Source organism: Semicossyphus pulcher, unplaced genomic scaffold (assembly GCF_022749685.1).
Source record: "Semicossyphus pulcher isolate SPU_LCO1_2020_fin unplaced genomic scaffold, fSemPul1.0.p SCAF_9, whole genome shotgun sequence".
In the NCBI taxonomy this organism is placed as follows: domain Eukaryota; kingdom Metazoa; phylum Chordata; class Actinopteri; order Labriformes; family Labridae; genus Semicossyphus; species Semicossyphus pulcher.
In genome coordinates this window covers 31,673,668-31,690,303 of record NW_027211770.1, presented here as the reverse complement: position 1 = coordinate 31,690,303, position 16,636 = coordinate 31,673,668, and the positions used below count along the sequence as shown (strand labels likewise).

The following is a 16,636-nucleotide window of genomic DNA, read 5'->3' as shown; positions in this document are numbered from 1 at the left end:
TTGAAATAAAAATATTCACAAATGTGCCGCTGTATCTCCCTTAGCTGCCGTTAACATACCTGAGCGACCAGCAGAAGTACAGTCTCTGTGTGAGAAAGCTAACACTGATACTGATTGAAAGAGCATTCAGAACGTTCTACATCAGCAGCAGCCATCTTGGTTATTAATACAAATTCCTCAACAACACTTCTATTCAATAAACATGTTATTTTGTCAAACTTCCACCAGAATAACTAAAACGTGAACTCTCATATCGTTCCTCTTTTGTTGTTCGACTCGCTGTGTTCCCTCTGTTTGTCTAAACTCTGCCTAAACACCATCATTACATGCAGCAGGGGTCAGAGAGGATTATGGGTAATCATACACTGATTTAACTCTAAGTGATGGAGAGTCACATAAACCCCTGCTGTGTTTGGACCCTGTTTCAAAAGCAATTAAAAAGTAATCACTGTGTTTACGAGTGTGAGGTACAAACAGGGTTTGTCTATCTATCAGTTAATGAGCTGTGGGGAATTCAAGTACAGAGATATTCAGAGCAGGAACTGATGTTCTCCATATCTGAGTTTTGCACTGACTGACAGTGATCTAATTTGATTCACCATAAGTTTGCATGTAAAATGAAAGAAGACAGAGATATAAACCAAATATTAGAAGCGTAAAGGGGCTGAGGTGATTCAAACGGAGCAAAGGGTGATTAAAAAGAAGTAAAACAATAACTGTTTCTCTTCCTGTTATTTGTCTTCCAGATGAACATCATCGCCGGAGGATTCTACGACGGTTTGATGCTCTACACTCACGCTCTGAATGAGACCATGTCGCTGTCCGACGGTCGGCCCCCGGGAGAAGTCGTCACCAAGAGGATGTGGAATCGAACCTTCCACGGTTGGTGGAAGTGTTTTTGTGTGATCTTTGAAGTTTATCTTATTTTCACTGGTTCTTCTTCTTCCTCTGCTGATGTCTTTACCTATTAAAGCCGGGGTGTGTTCATGTGTCAGGCTGTAGCTCTGTGCTGCTAGAATGTAAATTCACAGTCTTGGAACATTTTGCGCACAAAGCACAAACTGTTCTTTGAGCATTTAAAGCTGCAGACGTGAGAAATGTGTCGGCAGGTGTTTCCCTTCCCGCTGTGTCGTCGTTGGTTTGTTGTGTGTGAAACAAAGGGTTTTATAACCTCTCCACACAGCCCCCCCCGAGCTCTCATGTTTATTACTGAGGTGTAATTCAGTCTCATTTACACTCACAGTTTAAATGAACGCTGCAGGTTTAACATGAAATCTGAAGAGCTTCACTCCAAATGAATCCTGGACGTCTGAGGATTCTGACGCCCACTACAATGAAATGATGTCTGACACCGAGGTCGGACTCATTATGACATGTTGTTCAGGTTATTACAGGTGCTGTGTGTTCATCCTGCAGCTCCTGTGGGAGAGAGGAAACTGCGAGACTGAGGGAACAGTGTCTGAATTCAGATTTAAACATGTCTTTCAGTTATTCTTAAACCTGGGATCCCTTTTAAATATTTAAAACTTACGTACAAAACTTTGAAATGTCTCCAGTAGATGTGTTCATCCTGCAGCAGTGAAACAGGCTGTATTGGCTGCAACATAATCCTTGATGGGTCAAAGGTCGTCCACTAAAAGTTCTTGTTGTTTCCACTGACAGGCTCAGGTTGTTTTGCCTCTTTTGATGATTTTTTTTGGTTCATTTTGTGTTACACAAATATTCTGTTGAGTCTGAACTAATCATTCATAACACCAAAGTCAGAAAATAATACAGGAAAAACTATGCGATCAAGGCAACAGTGCCACCAGCAACTCCTGTGTTCTGTGAGGTTTTAACCACAAACAGACGTTACATCGCTCTCTGCAAACACACCAGACTCCATTGATAAAAACAGTGATTTTACCTCACAGAACACAGGAGTTGCTGGTCTACTGCTGCCTTGCTGAGGTAAAATCCCTGTTTTTATGAATGGAGTCTGGTGTGTTTGCAGAGGGCGATGTAACGTCTGTGTGTGGTTAAAACAATCATCTTCCTCTGTAACAAAAAGGTCTATCTCTGTAGGGATCCTTTCTGTCATGTTGTCACACACTTAGAAGAACAATCTGAGCCTGTCAGTGGAAACAACAAGAACTTTAAGAGGATGTATTTACCGGCTGAAGCTTTTTGTAATCGTTTGTACCTGTTAAAGCTGAAAATCTGTAAAAATAGCACCCAGGTTTAAGAATTACAGGATTAACGGTGCTTTTCTGTTGTATTATGCTCTGAAAATGTGGTTTATACACATTAGTTAAAGTATGCCTTTATTATTACATTGGTCATAAAGTAAGGATTTGTGCCTATATTGTTCTCTTAACGACAGAGAGAGCAGGTAGGGTGCTGCTTGTTGATCAAACTTTCAGCTTTCTTTATGTTTTCTGCACACAGGCAGAATTTAAGCATTTAATTTTCTGTGTTTGTACCTTTTAACATCCGTCCGAGGCTCCTCCCGCTGTTAAAACTCCACAAACTGCAGTGAGGTGAGCTTCTCACACGGCTGTGAACGTCAAGTTAATCAGCAGAAACTCTGCGTCTTGATTGATTTGAATTAATCAGAGGAGACGTGTGCAGTGTTTGTGCAGATGTGAGAAGGTGGGAGGCAGTAATTTTAAGTGCTTATGATTCAATACAACTTTTATTTTACTTCAACAATCAGTGTCTGCATTTTACAGACTTCTCAAAAGCCTTTTAGCTCCAGTTTGTGGCTCCTGCCTCTGAGCTCTGTGATGAATCAGGACCTTGAACGTCACACCTGCCTCTCCCCTGCTTTTTGGCTTCAATCAGTCTCATTGTGTCGTGTTTCCCTCTTCACAGAGCTTATCTCACAGCTCATATCAGCTCATGTCTGATGCCAGCTTTCTATGCAACATATCAGGAATGTACAGTATGGTCTGCTCTGATATCAGCCCGGCAGGAAATCAAAACTAATTTTTCTGCCGCTGTAAGAAACAAGAAGGTCTGAGGGTCTCTGAATGAGTCACAGCTGGACGGGAGCTCCTGGAACATAACCACTGATCTGGGCTGCGTCACACCCAGTGCAAGTGGTCATGTCCGGCACAAACATGAGTGAGGGAGGAAAGGTACAAACAGGAGGGGGTTCATTGAACTCAGCTCGAACGAACTACTCTTGATAAATAAGATAATCCGTTATTGATGTACAGTAATGACAGAATACAGCTTGTAGTCCAGCTCCAGACGCTGTTTCTGGTTTAGTGTTTCTCACACAGATAATAGGATTGTGGTTAATAGTTAGATGTTTTCCATACATGCATAAAATGAGGAGGAAGATTTTTAAACCACAAAGGTGGATTTCTTGAAAGAAATGAGAATGTGCTAACTCTTTGGCAGTTAGACATCGTAACGTCATGTACTCAAACGGTAGTGAGGCCGAGAGCAGGATAGGATACTGCCGATGGAGTCTAGACACTGGTGGTGGTGAAGGTGAAGTATGTAAGGAGTGGACTTCTGAAGAGCTGAACCTTGACACTGATGAAAGGATCAGAGGTGGCTGGAGGAGGGTGGAAACAATCCACGCTGGAATGACAAACTGACAAACTGACCGCAGCAGGAGGTTTAAAGTGACTGCAGCCGGATGATTGGCTGATTCAGGTCTGGTTGTTTAAATACTTGTGAGAGTGAACAGCCACTATCAGCTGATCAGAGAAGCAGGTAGAGAGAGAGAGATAGAGAGGGATATGAAGGATGAACTTATGAATGAATGGATGAACTCGTGCTGAGCTTCATTTCTCCAAAATGTATAATTCAACACGCTGGATATTTAATAAGTATAAAGAATTAATGTCTGTGCATCAGAATTCATTTATATCATTAAATTAACGAGGTCTTTGCAGAGGCACAGATGTGTTGATAATCTGCAGCTTCTGGTTCTTTTTTCATCCTTTTATTGTGAGTCAAACTGATTTCTTTCAGCCGGGAGGTTTTTTAAAGTCTGTCATCGTTGCACAATCCTTTGGAAACTCTCTGCGTGCTTTTCTTCCCATGCTGAGGTCTGTGTCCTGTTACAGTAAAGAGTTCTGCAGAGATTTATGCTCCATTTGTACCTTAAAGTTTATCTGTACAGTCCTGACCTCTGACCCCTGCTGTCAGAGGAAGTAGTGACGCTGTAGAGAAGAAAGCAGCGCTGCATTACACCGTCGTCCATCACTGTTTGATTCATAGAACACAAAGCAGATGATATCAGCGGCCGTGTTACATCACGGCTCCGCTCTGATCTGCTGAATGTCACTGTGACAAAGGATCCACAGTTTGTTTGAGCTTCATGGCACCATCTTTCCTCGTCCTGTTGGGCTCTTTCAAAATAAAGGTCTGAGAGGTAGAAAAAGAGGAGCAGAAGTGATCACGCAACATGTTTTGTTAAGATATAGTTCCTCCCATCTCTCCTCCTCCTCCATCATCTCACAGTTTCATCCTTCTGCTGTCAGGTTTCTGTGACCTTTGACCCCCAACTTCGTGATTCAATACAAAATGTGTAACATAAGTTTCTGTTGAAGGACTTCTCGACTGAACGATTAAAATGTAGGAATGTAGAAACACAAACAGACCCAGACTGAATTTAAATCAGGCTGTTGGTGCACATAAAACTCCCTCTGTTAAGATGTTAATGTGTGTATTTTTCATGGCAGGAATCGTCTCTGTGGCTCATCTGGTTTCCATAAAGCTCGTATTTTAAAACTTTAAACACTTCTTTGGACAGTTTTACTGGAAACGAGTCGGCGAGGGACTTCGAGTTGGTCTCAGTCCTTCTGTTTGTTCATCTGTCAAATCTGGCAAATACTCCTGCTCTCATGCTGCAGGTTGTGACGAAACGTCAGGGAAAGATGCATCTCACTGCACCGATCATTAGTTCAGAGAATGACTCTTTAAAACAGTTTGCTCTTTATTATATACCCTTATTTTAAAAAACAGACACAATGTGCTTCAGAGACGATAATTCACACAGAGTCACATCATTGTGGATCCCTGAGTGTGAATTTTGCTTTATGTTGAATTTATTGCCAACCTCGTCTCCTATAATTACATTTATAAACTTGTACAGCTAATTAGCAACAGAAACATAATGAGGTGTTTTGAGATGTGTCTGACGAGTTGATACTGACTTTTAATCAGTTTAATGGTTCCTTAAGTCATATTTAATGTGTTTTATCTGATCCTGCTGAATAATATCCGCTGATACTGATGACAGCTAATTAACTTTTCACGATTTTATTGAAACACAAACAACTCTTAAATTTAAGGTTAGACAAAGAACGTGGATGATTTCATTTGAGACTGTTTTTTCACCTTTAACTGAAACGTGTCCCTAACTTTAACCAAAGTGCTTAGTGTGTATAAAAAGATGGCCGACATGACACCTTCCTAAAAGTGAAGCCAAACCCTCTCTATCGCCCCCTGCTGACTGGCTGCAGTATAGCTCATAAAGCCCGCCTCCTCCATGTTAACAGATGGGACATGAGTCAAACTATAAAATCTAAATACACGTCAAATACATTTTTCTCCAACATGGTTTCTGTCATTATAGTTAGTTCTTATCATGCTGATTTATGTCACAGTGTTCATTTTTCTGACAAGTTTACCTTAAATTAGTTATTGGATGCTATAAAAAGGGGGCGTGGCCTCATGATTGACAGCTCTGTGGACAAATGGGGCTCCTGCAGTGTTCTGTTCCCGAGTAGCAGAGTAGAGGAGGAACGGCGAGAGGAGACGTAACTAACACTAACACTACAGTCATTGAACTTTCCATCAGCGTGAATATCTGCTTCAGACCGACACAAGAAGCTGTTCTGCTGCAGACTGAGCCCACCTGAGGGCTCCAACACGCCAAGGACACCTGAGGGCTCCAACACGCCAAGGACACCTGAGGGCTCCAACATGCCAAGGACACCTGATGGCTCCAACACGCCAAGGACACCTGAGGGCTCCAACATGCCAAGGGACACCTGAGGGCTCCAACACGCCAAGGACACCTGATGGCTCCAACACGCCAAGGGGAGTTTAGGCTTCACTTTAGTCCAGTGAGAGGAGGTGGAGACGAGTCGGCCATCTTTATATACAGTCAATGATTTTAATTTAACCACAGGCTGCACCAGGGATACAAAGCCTGTACTTTGATGTAACAATCCTGTGCTTTATACACACGCTATCCACACACGTCTCTTCTACAAATCAAAGTCTTCTGTGGAAGAAATGCTTGATTCTTCTTCTGTTAAAACACATTTTCATGGAACAAAAAAAACCATGCTGCCTACTGTCATTACAACGGGGAAAGTACAGCTGATCATCATAATAGATCTGGTTTCAGTCTGTAAAACTTCTCAGAACTGAGCAAACAAATCAAACAATACACGGGTCATTATTGCACGTTTTTGTCAGTTAATGGGTTTTATAATCGAGAATTATAATTATAATGATCTTTATTTTGTATGTGTTCTGCCAAACAGTTTTCTGCAGGAATGGTAGCAGAACTCTGTCTTGTTGGTTGACAGGGTGGCGAGTAGAAAGCTTGAGTTATCATACCGTGTATGAAAATGTTGGCCGACAGTTGCTGTAAATGTCATGTTTAAAAACAAGCTTCAGGCAAAGCTGCAAAAACAAGACGCTGATGTAACAAGAATGCACCCTTTGAGAGAGACGAATCAGGTCGCTTTGTTCTGCTGGATTCTTCGGGACGAGCGTGTTTTACCCTCTGCGACTCTTCAGGATCCTGCAGAGGAAACACAGAGCGACAGAAACACCAGAGCTCTGCCTCTTGTCTCTTTCCTCCTGCTGAAACAGGAACCTGAGATCCCTTCAGCTCTGTGCCTCTCTGGACGCAGGTTTCCGTTTCTGCAGGAGGAGATGTCACTGGAATTGTTTCCGCTTTGTCCTGATGGTGCGTTCAAGAGGCTATTAATAAGATGCAGGTGGGAGGCACGGGGCTGTTCGAGAACAGGAAACTCCTCTTTCAGAGTGTTCCTTTTGTTTTGGACTGTAAATGCTGTCAGAGGACAGTTTGTTTACGATTGTATATAAGCTGAATGTAACTCAGCCAATCAGAGCTGAGGGCTAGAGGTACTGTAGTGTAGTGTGGGGACAAAAAGGACATGATAGAGTTTACACGCGTGGGGACATAAAATCAGTTCAAACTGACTTTTTTAAACTTGGTGGGGTTTTTTTAAACTTGGTGGGTTTTTTTTAAACTTGGTGGGTCACAATACCAGAATATTACACTTCGATAGGACACGATACTCGATACCCGTTTCCATATCACAACAACAGAACTACAAAAAATTACTCCAGTACCAAAATTGCATAATCTTCCTGTTTTTAATTTCCCACCTGCACACAGTGCTGGTACAGACAAAGTCACTGAACACTACCAGCTCATCTGACATCCTATTAGCAGGACATTGTTATTTAATACTGTTTAGACCCATATTAGAAAATCTGCTCTCTGTCTGTCTCTCTCTCTGTCTGTCTCTCTGCTCTCTGTCTGTCTCTCTCTCTGTCTGTCTCTCTGCTCTCTCTCTGTCTGTCTCTCTGCTCTCTGTCTGTCTCTCTCTCTGTCCCTCTGCTCTCTCTCTGTCTGTCCCTCTGCTCTCTGTCTGTCTCTCTCTCTGTCCCTCTGCTCTCTGTCTGTCTCTCTCTCTGTCTGTCTCTCTGCTCTGCTCTCTGTCTGTCCCTCTGCTCTCTGTCTGTCTCTCTCTCTGTCCCTCTGCTCTCTCTCTGTCTGTCCCTCTGCTCTCTGTCTGTCTCTCTCTCTGTCCCTCTGCTCTCTCTCTGTCTGTCCCTCTGCTCTCTGTCTGTCTCTCTCTCTGTCTGTCTATCTCTCTGCAACAGACTCTATCGTAACTTGTTCATCGTTATGAGACGTGAGAAGGACTTCTCATTCCCAGAACGACACATGAAGACGTTTTGTGAACAGTCCGCTGTGTCGCTGCTGTATCAGAGCTGCAGGTGTGACGGAGGGCGGAGCAGACAGACACACGGTCGACTTCGGCCTATAAAAACTAAACCCTGTCCCTTCCTGCGGGCTCGTACGGAGGTGTAGGCGTGTTAGTTTGTTTAAGCGCTGTGAAACAATCACAAACAAATATTTTTGCATTTAACCGCTTTGTTTTATTAACTCGCTTGCTCTCTTAAATTCACTCGACCACAGCTGCTCTCGCTTGTGTGAGACTGTATCATTATGAAGTACTTGGTGTCGAAGTATCAACAATTTTGACGACCTTAGATTATAATGTAATAAAGCAATAAAATAAACTCTATTTATGATTCTTTTTCTTATAGATCATCTATACAAGCAGCTTATTAGCTGAGGCTCTCTGGGCTGTCGTTATTATGACAGTAGCGAAGAGGGAGGTGAAGTAGTGACGTAGTGACGTAGCATTAATCGCTCACAGGGAGGAGGTCAGGTTTGAGGGATGGAGTCTTAGCAAGGAGACCTTTGTTCTGTCTAGTGTGGTCTGTCAACCACGCTGGCTTGTTTATGTGTCCTGCTTACGCCTGTCCTTGCTAATCCAATTTGCATAAAGTTATTTTGTAAATAAGTGGTAATAAAAAACACTTGGTGTAACCATCAGGAGCTACAGGTGTGGTTACTTGTGGTTACTTGTGATTTCTTGTGGTTTCCACCTCTGCAGTTGAATTGGATGTCTGCAAAACTTTGCAGAAACATCGTTCAGCCTGTTCGCTGACACACGGAGCAGTTAGTCATCCTTCTTGAGCAAAAAGGAAACTATGATGTTCGCTTGTTTTATTGTTCACATCGTCACTGACCGCAGGCCGACTGCAGAACACCGACTAATGTCAGGGAGCGTCTGTGGCCCGTGTTTAAGCAGTGACCCTCACTGTTGACACTAGAGGGTCTGTGTGATAGCATGTCAGTAAGAGAAATAATAACAATAATAACTGGCTGATCCGCTAAGCTAGTCCGTGCACGAGAAGCGAAACCAAAGTGAGGCCAGCAAGCAAACCTCTCTGATGTGGGTCTGATGTCTGGCGTGTCTGGGGCTTTGCTTAAACCTTAAATTGATTCTTGCTGCTTCTGCAGAAAGTTTCAAGTCTCCTCTGAAAGTTGCTGAAACCAAAAGTTTCCTGAAAGGTAGAAAATCAATGAGCTGACATTTTTTAAAAGCATGATATTTAGCTAATGAGATGAAAAACGGACCTTTGAAGTTCTAGTGTTCGATCTTTTCCTGCAGGTGTAAAGTCCGACGTTCTGCCTCAGTGGTTTTGTTCTTGGTGAGTGTGTGATGATAAAAGTGTGTGTGTGGGTATGAGGGAGTTTCAGTGCGTCAGAGGTGAGCTCAGCCTGCAGATCCAGTTGATGAATGACACGAAACTCCACCAACTTCCTCTGTAACGTCTCCTGAACGCACAAACACACAGCGGCCGGCTGACGGATGACTGAGGCTCACACTCACACATAAAAACACACAAACACACAGATTCTCAGACGTCCTCCGTCAGGTCCGACTCGTTTACCCGCCCACTCCGACGACACGCTCGTCACCTGAGCACCTCTGATTGATTTGTCTGTTTGTCATTGGATCATGATGTTTGCTTGGCTGAGCCGAAGGCTCGGATGGTGTTTTATTTTGAAAGGTCGCCGGGTCAGAGGTCAGTGTGGAGAAGGAAAGTGGTGACTGACAGTTAGAGAATTGGTGGAATTTTTCTGCACATGTCCAGAGTGATTATTACTGGTGACTTTCTGAATGTTTCTTCCCTTCAGTGTTCTGGGGCTGCTGCGAGTAGTCGGCGTAATCAATCACACCAACGATGAAAATACAACATTAATATTTTTAACGGACTGAAGGTTTTTCATTGTTTTTCTTTCGCATCATGACGTCAGTCGTTTTTGGCTCGAGTTATTGGTCGGCTGAGCAGCTCCAGTCAACGCACACAGTTTGAAATATGGCGGCGGCAGCAGCAGAGTCTGACTCTGTTCAGAGTGAAAGTTTCCAAAGGCCCAAGGCTTCGAAAGTAAGGGAGTACTTCAAATGATCACAAAACAAAGGTGGTTTGTAACCTGAGCAAAGGTTCTCCCACAGAGTGCTGAACGAGCAGCTGAAGAGAAAACACACAGGCACTCTTCTGGATGATGGACTGCTAGGAAAGGCACAACCACTGTGAGTGTTGTCTATACATTATTAGTGAGAGCTTTTAAATATCGTTTGTCCTCATAGCGGACAATGGCCGCCCTACAGCGTTCATGTCTCTTCATCCTGTGAGGAGTAGGATGTTATTAGCTTTGTTCTCGATCACTGTAGCCCCTCCCACAAGTTTCAGCTATAGGAAAAGGTTGCTCTTCTGCTCATTAGGTGTCCATCCAAATGGCTTTGATGATTGAGCCAATCAGATTGTAGCAGATAGGATAAAGAATGAGTACCAGATGGCCACTGAAAAAGTTGATGAGTGTGGATGAGTGGGTCACAGTACAGCTCGTTTTAAATTTACTTACAAGAACAATAACAATAATCTGTGTAATAATGTGCTGTATTCTAAAACTAGCTAACCAAAGAAGTCCCTCATGTCCCTGCAAACACAGTGAATAAAGGTATAAACATTAAATGACTCATTTTTCCTCCTGTCCCCTGATCGGCTTTGATTAGATTATTTGCTCAGCTCTTCATTTCTTTCTCTCCCTCTTCCTCTTCTTCACCTCTGTGTTTTTCCATCCATCCGTCCGTCCTCTGTTAGTCCCTCTGCTGTCGTCGCTCTGTGTGACCTCAGGTTAAAGAAACCACAAACTGTGGAGAGGCGGAGGAAACACTTCAGTCTGTTTAATAAATTGCTTCATGCAGCTTCAATAAACAAGTTTATAGTTTTCAGTCTGACGTCCCAGAGGAGGACGAGAAGGAGGAGAGACAGAGCAGAGTTTTAAAGCATCTATTTTACCACCTAACATAATGCAGAAATGTTTTTCATTTAGATAACTGACCCAACACAATAAAAGTCTTTGACATGTTCAAGAATAAACCATTAAACTTTGTCAAAGTTTCACAGGTTTGTTTCCTTTACTTTCTGACCTTCAGTGCGAACACAGTGTCGGAGATAAACTCTCTGTCCTTCATTTTCCATCTCCTGTCGTCTCCTGTCATGTTTCCTCTTCTCTCTCTGTCTCATTTCTGTCATTCAATCAACATCCTCCTCTCTCTGTCTCCTCTCATCCATCTCCCTGCGTTACGGCACAGGACTTGATCGCTGCTCTCTCCTCGTCTCATTGTCAGCAGCAGCTATACGGCGGCGGAGGAGACCCCCAAAAATAGCCCTGAAATCTAATCGTGTGAAAGCAGATCCTCCCGTCTCCTCCTGCTTTCAGCTGGAGGTCGAGTCCTTGTTTCTCCTTCACCCTGCTGCTCCTCTGTGTGTCTCCTATCTCTGCCTGTCCGCCTGTCTCTCCTTTCTGTGCTGTGGATGTCCATCACTGCGTGGCCCTTAAAATCTCTGGTAGCCCTGACATGTCTCTGTAACACCTGTGAGGGGGATCAGAGCTCTGTGGGCGGCTGATAATTACAGTCAGACTCTCAGCTCTTTAAAACCCAAAGTTAATCACACGTTAACGCCTCTTTTTGACGTGCAGTCTTGCATTTTATCCTTTGTTTCAGATCTGTTGTGACAGTACTCAGTTAGACAGTTATTGTATCCTCTATAATAAAGTGCAGGGATCGGCTGGAGTCACACGTCCTTCGTGGTTAGCTTCATTCTTCAGAAACACTTTGTTTTCTGCCTCATTTGTCAAAATTCAAGCCAAATATGGAATAAGATGTTAGAGCTGTTTTACACTTGATTGACATGATGTGAAGCAGGAGTTGCTCAACTTAATGAATAGATTTAAAATAAGAAGTAAACATGGAGATGAATCAATGCTCTGAGTGTAAATCCTGGAGTCAGTCTACTTTACATCTCTCTCCCCACTTCATACACTTTTTCCAGCCTAGCTAACTTAAAGGAACAATATGTAACATATTTACTGTATTTATCATAACATGATATGTGATCAGAGAGTAAGGTGAAAGACTGTTTGAAATTCATGACCCATCCCTGGTAAGTAGAGATTATTCTGTGAGTCAAGTCAGGCTTTATTTAAAGAAACACTGACGGTTGTGAACTTGACCGGTTGGTGGAGGAAGAGAGAGATTGTGTAGTTTTGGCGGACTTCACAAAGCAGGTTCATACAGCCTGTTTAACACATGCAGTTGTACTCAATAGCCTTTGCTGAGGAGCGAAACTCTGTGGAGGATTCAGAGCTGAATTCCTGCCTACTTCCACTTGCTTTGTGATTGAAATCATAGAAGTGAATAGTTTCAGGAGTTTTTTCAAAAGACTGTGAGTCTTGGTCTCGCTGCAGCGGTGCTTTCTCTTCCCTCTCAGCTGAACCTCGGCTGGCTGTTTCAGGATCAGAGTTTTCAGTGCCCGAACACATTAGAAAGCTGCTCCAGTCGCAGCTCCGGCTTCAACAATGATTTAGTGGTTTGTGTGAGATGAAGGAACAGACGCCTGCAGGGGAGCCGGCAGCAGACACCAGAGGGGCTGTCACACTGTCATTTATCTACTGTACGTTATGTCCCCTCCTGGCTGCCGTAGATTACCCTCCGCTGCTTCTAACACACACACACACACACATTTCCATCATGAGGGTTGTGTGTTCCTGCTGCTGTGGCTGTGTGTGGCTGTGAGATGGACCTGTTTACGTGCTGCTCTGTGACTGAGTCTGACCTGACAGTGTGATGAAACAGCACACGCACGTTATGATGAGATTTGTCAGCCTTTCCTAATCTGTGATTTATAAGCAGCGAGCAGGATAAACCGAGGCGGGGCGGTCCTGTTTCCAGGCAACAGGTTTCTGATCAGGACCGAAACAGGCCCCTGAAAGCAGACGTGCCGCCGCTCTGTCAGGAAGTTAATTCTATTAAACAGAGGCAGCGGGGAGCGACAGGTTCAGACAAACAGATGTCACGCTGCCAGGAGAACTGGAACACTCTCATATTGTTCTGATGCACACACTGAAATGAACCTAAGCCTGCTCATACGTTAAAGGCTCTCTCTGAGGAAAGATCCAGAGACAGCTGTTAGTGAGCGAGTTGTGTCTCCGTGCACAGTTGAACAGATTTCCTTGTTTGTCACATTTCCTTTAAAGCAGAAATCAAAAGAAATCGATTAGATCAGGTAAAATTGTGTTAACATTTCTGAGCAGGACTGGAATAACTTGGATCCAAAAACCAGGATGATCCTGATCCCAGCAGAGGGAGGATTCAGGCTGGATTACAGGAACTAAATGAAATGTAATGTACTTTATACTGTAGACATGCTGCACGGTGGTGCAGTGGTTAGGCCGCACAGCTCGAAGGTTCCTGGTTTGAATCCCGGTGCAGACGTAGTGGGCCTTTCTGTGTGGAGTTCCTCCGGGTACTCCGGCTTCCGCCCACAGTCCAAAGACATGCTCGTTACGTTCATTGGTGACTCTAAATTGCCCGTAGGTGTGAATGTGAGCGTGAAAGGTTGTCTGTCTCTGTGTGTCAGCCCTGTGGTTGACAGGTGATCTGTCCAGGTGTAACCCCGCCTCTCGCCCAATGACAGCTGGGATAGACTCCAGCCCCCCGCGGCCCTGAACAGGATTAGTGGTGTAGATGATGGATGGATGGACTGTAGACATTTTTAATACTTGGCTCTTGAGTTACTGTATCAGCACTATGTAGACCTTATGGTTGAAAAAAGTGTTTAATCCTCATAAAATAATCCACCAAACTGCATCAACATCAAACATAACATTTTCACTTTAAAGCAGCTGTGAGGAATGTTTGTTTTGTGTGGATTTTGGCGCCCCCTGTGGACAAAGTGTGTCGTGTGTAGTCCCATTTAGAGCTCTGGTAAGATTTGGTCATCTTGAAAAGTCTGTATTTGATCAGGTTGTTCAAATCCAGTTTTACTTTGAAAAACCAGGACAGGAAGATGGATGAGCTGATCCTGGATAGAAAATCATTTAAAAATCTTTCTGATCCTGATGAAACTTTTTGAACCGCTGGGCCCTGAGGACCACAAATACATCTACAGAAACCTAAAGAGAATGAAACATCAACTTTTGTGGACTCTCTGCTCACAGTGCTGATGGCAGTATTGTTTACACATCATGCTGTAATGTTTGACCACAGAAAGAGCAGCTCTGACGTGATACTGCTGATGTTATCTGATAATTGAACAGAAAACATTTCTAAAGTGTTGCAACTCAAACGTGAAGACCAAACTGTAAAACATTATGTCCACCCTCTCAGTGCTTCTGTGCAGAATGTCCCAGAAACGGTGAGCTCCGGTTTGAGCTGTGACCTCTGTGCAGACATGACACCATACATTTGCATCGTCACATTTAGTCGTTTTGAAGGTAACTCTCGATTTTCTCTGCATCTGATCCTGTGAATTCTGCCTCTACACAGTAACTCATCCTCATCGTGCACATTAATAGAAGAGGCCACAGGTTTGTGAAGCTGACATGTAAGGAGGGAGCACGAGTGTGTGAACAGACAGAAAAGGCGTGAATGAGTGAAGGAGATACGGAGGCAGAGTAATACGATTAGATCTGAGATAATATCCATGACAAACAGGACGGAGAGGAAGGAGGCCGGCTGAGGACGAGCAGGAGGGAGATCAGATTACAGCCTCCATTAACTAATGGACGTGCTGTCAGTGTTCAGATCTATTGTGTGCATCTGGTTCAGGGCTGCATTTAACTGACAGGAGCTTCTACTGGCTGCTGTCGCCTTTCACAAGCAAAACAGGAAGTAGTGTGATGTCACTGAGGTCCTCAAACAGCTGCTATCGTTAATGATAGATACACAGCACGTTCTTGCTCTCCCAACTCATCAAAAATGGTTCAAAAACTTGAAAATAAGACGTTGTTGGTACCCCGCTCGCCTCACTCTAATTTACAGTCTAAGCCGGGACACGTACATCAGCCTGAGCTCTCTGGTGCGCCCTCTAGAGGTATCCTCCAGTAACATGCGCAGTGCATAGACAAGCATGTGAACAGTTACGTTCATGATGCAGCCGGTTGTGTACGCGAACGTAAGGATAAAAAGCAAGAATATCTCTTAGTTTTTTAGTAGTTCAGGCTTCAGTGCTTTGTCTCTGTCGTCATCAGCTTGATGAGTACCTTTCATTAACATCAAAAATCAGGTGGTTAAGTGACTTACTGCTCTCTCTCCCTCCGTCCTCTCACCACCTGCTCACAGAGCTCTTGGCCCTGATTGGTCAGTAGGTGGTGTTTAGTACAGGTTGATCTCTTATGTCCGACACGACCACGTCTGTGTCGGTGGATGTCTTCTGCTTTTCTCTCGTTCTTCCTTTTCTTTGTGAAGTGAAAACACACGGTCAGAGAGTGTAAAAGTGTGTCCTGCTCATATTGCGTCATAGAAATCTCAGGTATTAAACGTGTCATTGTGCACAGTTATCTCCTAAGGATTATGTGGATCATAAAGACGCCAAAATGTGTAAGAAATAGTGCTCAGGTTTAAGAGTAAGTGAATTCCTCTCTAAGGATTGTTGGATTATAAAACTGTATTTTTCCAACAGTTTTTTTTTACAGCACTTAGCAACACCTGGTGAGGAAACACTTACAGTATGTATACAGACATGGATAAACAACCGAGCGTCTTCTGATTATCACAACATGTAGAGAAATCCCTCACAGTGTGAACTCACTCTGATTTATTCATAAAGCTTTCTGACAGCAGCTCTCTTCATCAGCCTTCAGACCGTGTTAGCAGCTGACAGAGCCGCACACCTGAATCCTCCATCACACATCCAAAGCGTTCTCGTCATTGTGGGCTGCAATTAGAGATCCAATTACTGTGCCATTGTGGTTCCTCCGGCGCTCCTGAAGTCAATTTTCATCACGGCTTCTTCTGTTCTCACAGCTGCTGCGATTGTTCGAACCCCCTCGCTGAGATCTGTGGAGTGGCCCTGAAGCGAACAGCTCCCGCTCACTGACGCTCTGTTTAATTATCTGTAGAAGACAAACAGTACGGAGGAAGCAGAAATCAGGGGAGTAATCAGTCTGCAGAGTGAGATTTGTTCAATCAGTGTTTGAAGGGCAGTGAGTGTAGTCAGTGTTTCAGAGGAAGCTTGTCTGTGCAGCACCACTTATTATACTTAATCCTTCCTCCTGGTTATGCTGACCGTTCAAGGGAAGTTTTGTTAAGTTTTCAGTGCTGCTATACTGACAGAGAGAGCTGAGTTTTCCTGCTCTTGGAGCCACAGTGCCTTCATGTACCAGAATGCATTGCAGTGCTGGCAGTCACAGCCTTGGCCCCGCTCTGCTGATTTTTTTCCGGCCGCACACACTTGCTTCAATAAATATGAATTAATATCCAGTAAGCCATAAATATCTCCTTACCCATAGCATCCTCATATCTTTGCACCATTTTCTCTGTTTTTGTTGTGTAAAAAGGCCTTTTTTTAGGTACATGCTATACTCTCTTATCAAGCTGGCAGTGCCTACATGTACCAGGATGCATTGCAGCGACAAGTCACAGCCTTGGCCTCGCTCTGCTGCTTTTTTCCAGCCACATACCCTTGCTTGAGTAAATCTGAATTAATATCCAGT

The 16,636-nt window shown here is 43.7% G+C and overlaps 1 protein-coding gene across 1 annotated transcript in view; it reads left to right on the top strand.

The window, feature by feature from the left end:
* Window positions 1-16,636, top strand: part of LOC138583753 (atrial natriuretic peptide receptor 1-like) — a 74,060-nt gene that overhangs the window by 41,198 nt on the left and 16,226 nt on the right. Inside the window, exon 5 of the mRNA XM_069655722.1 lies at window positions 747-882. Within this exon, the coding sequence (XP_069511823.1) occupies window positions 747-882 (136 nt within the window). The remainder of the gene's footprint in view (window positions 1-746; window positions 883-16,636) is intronic.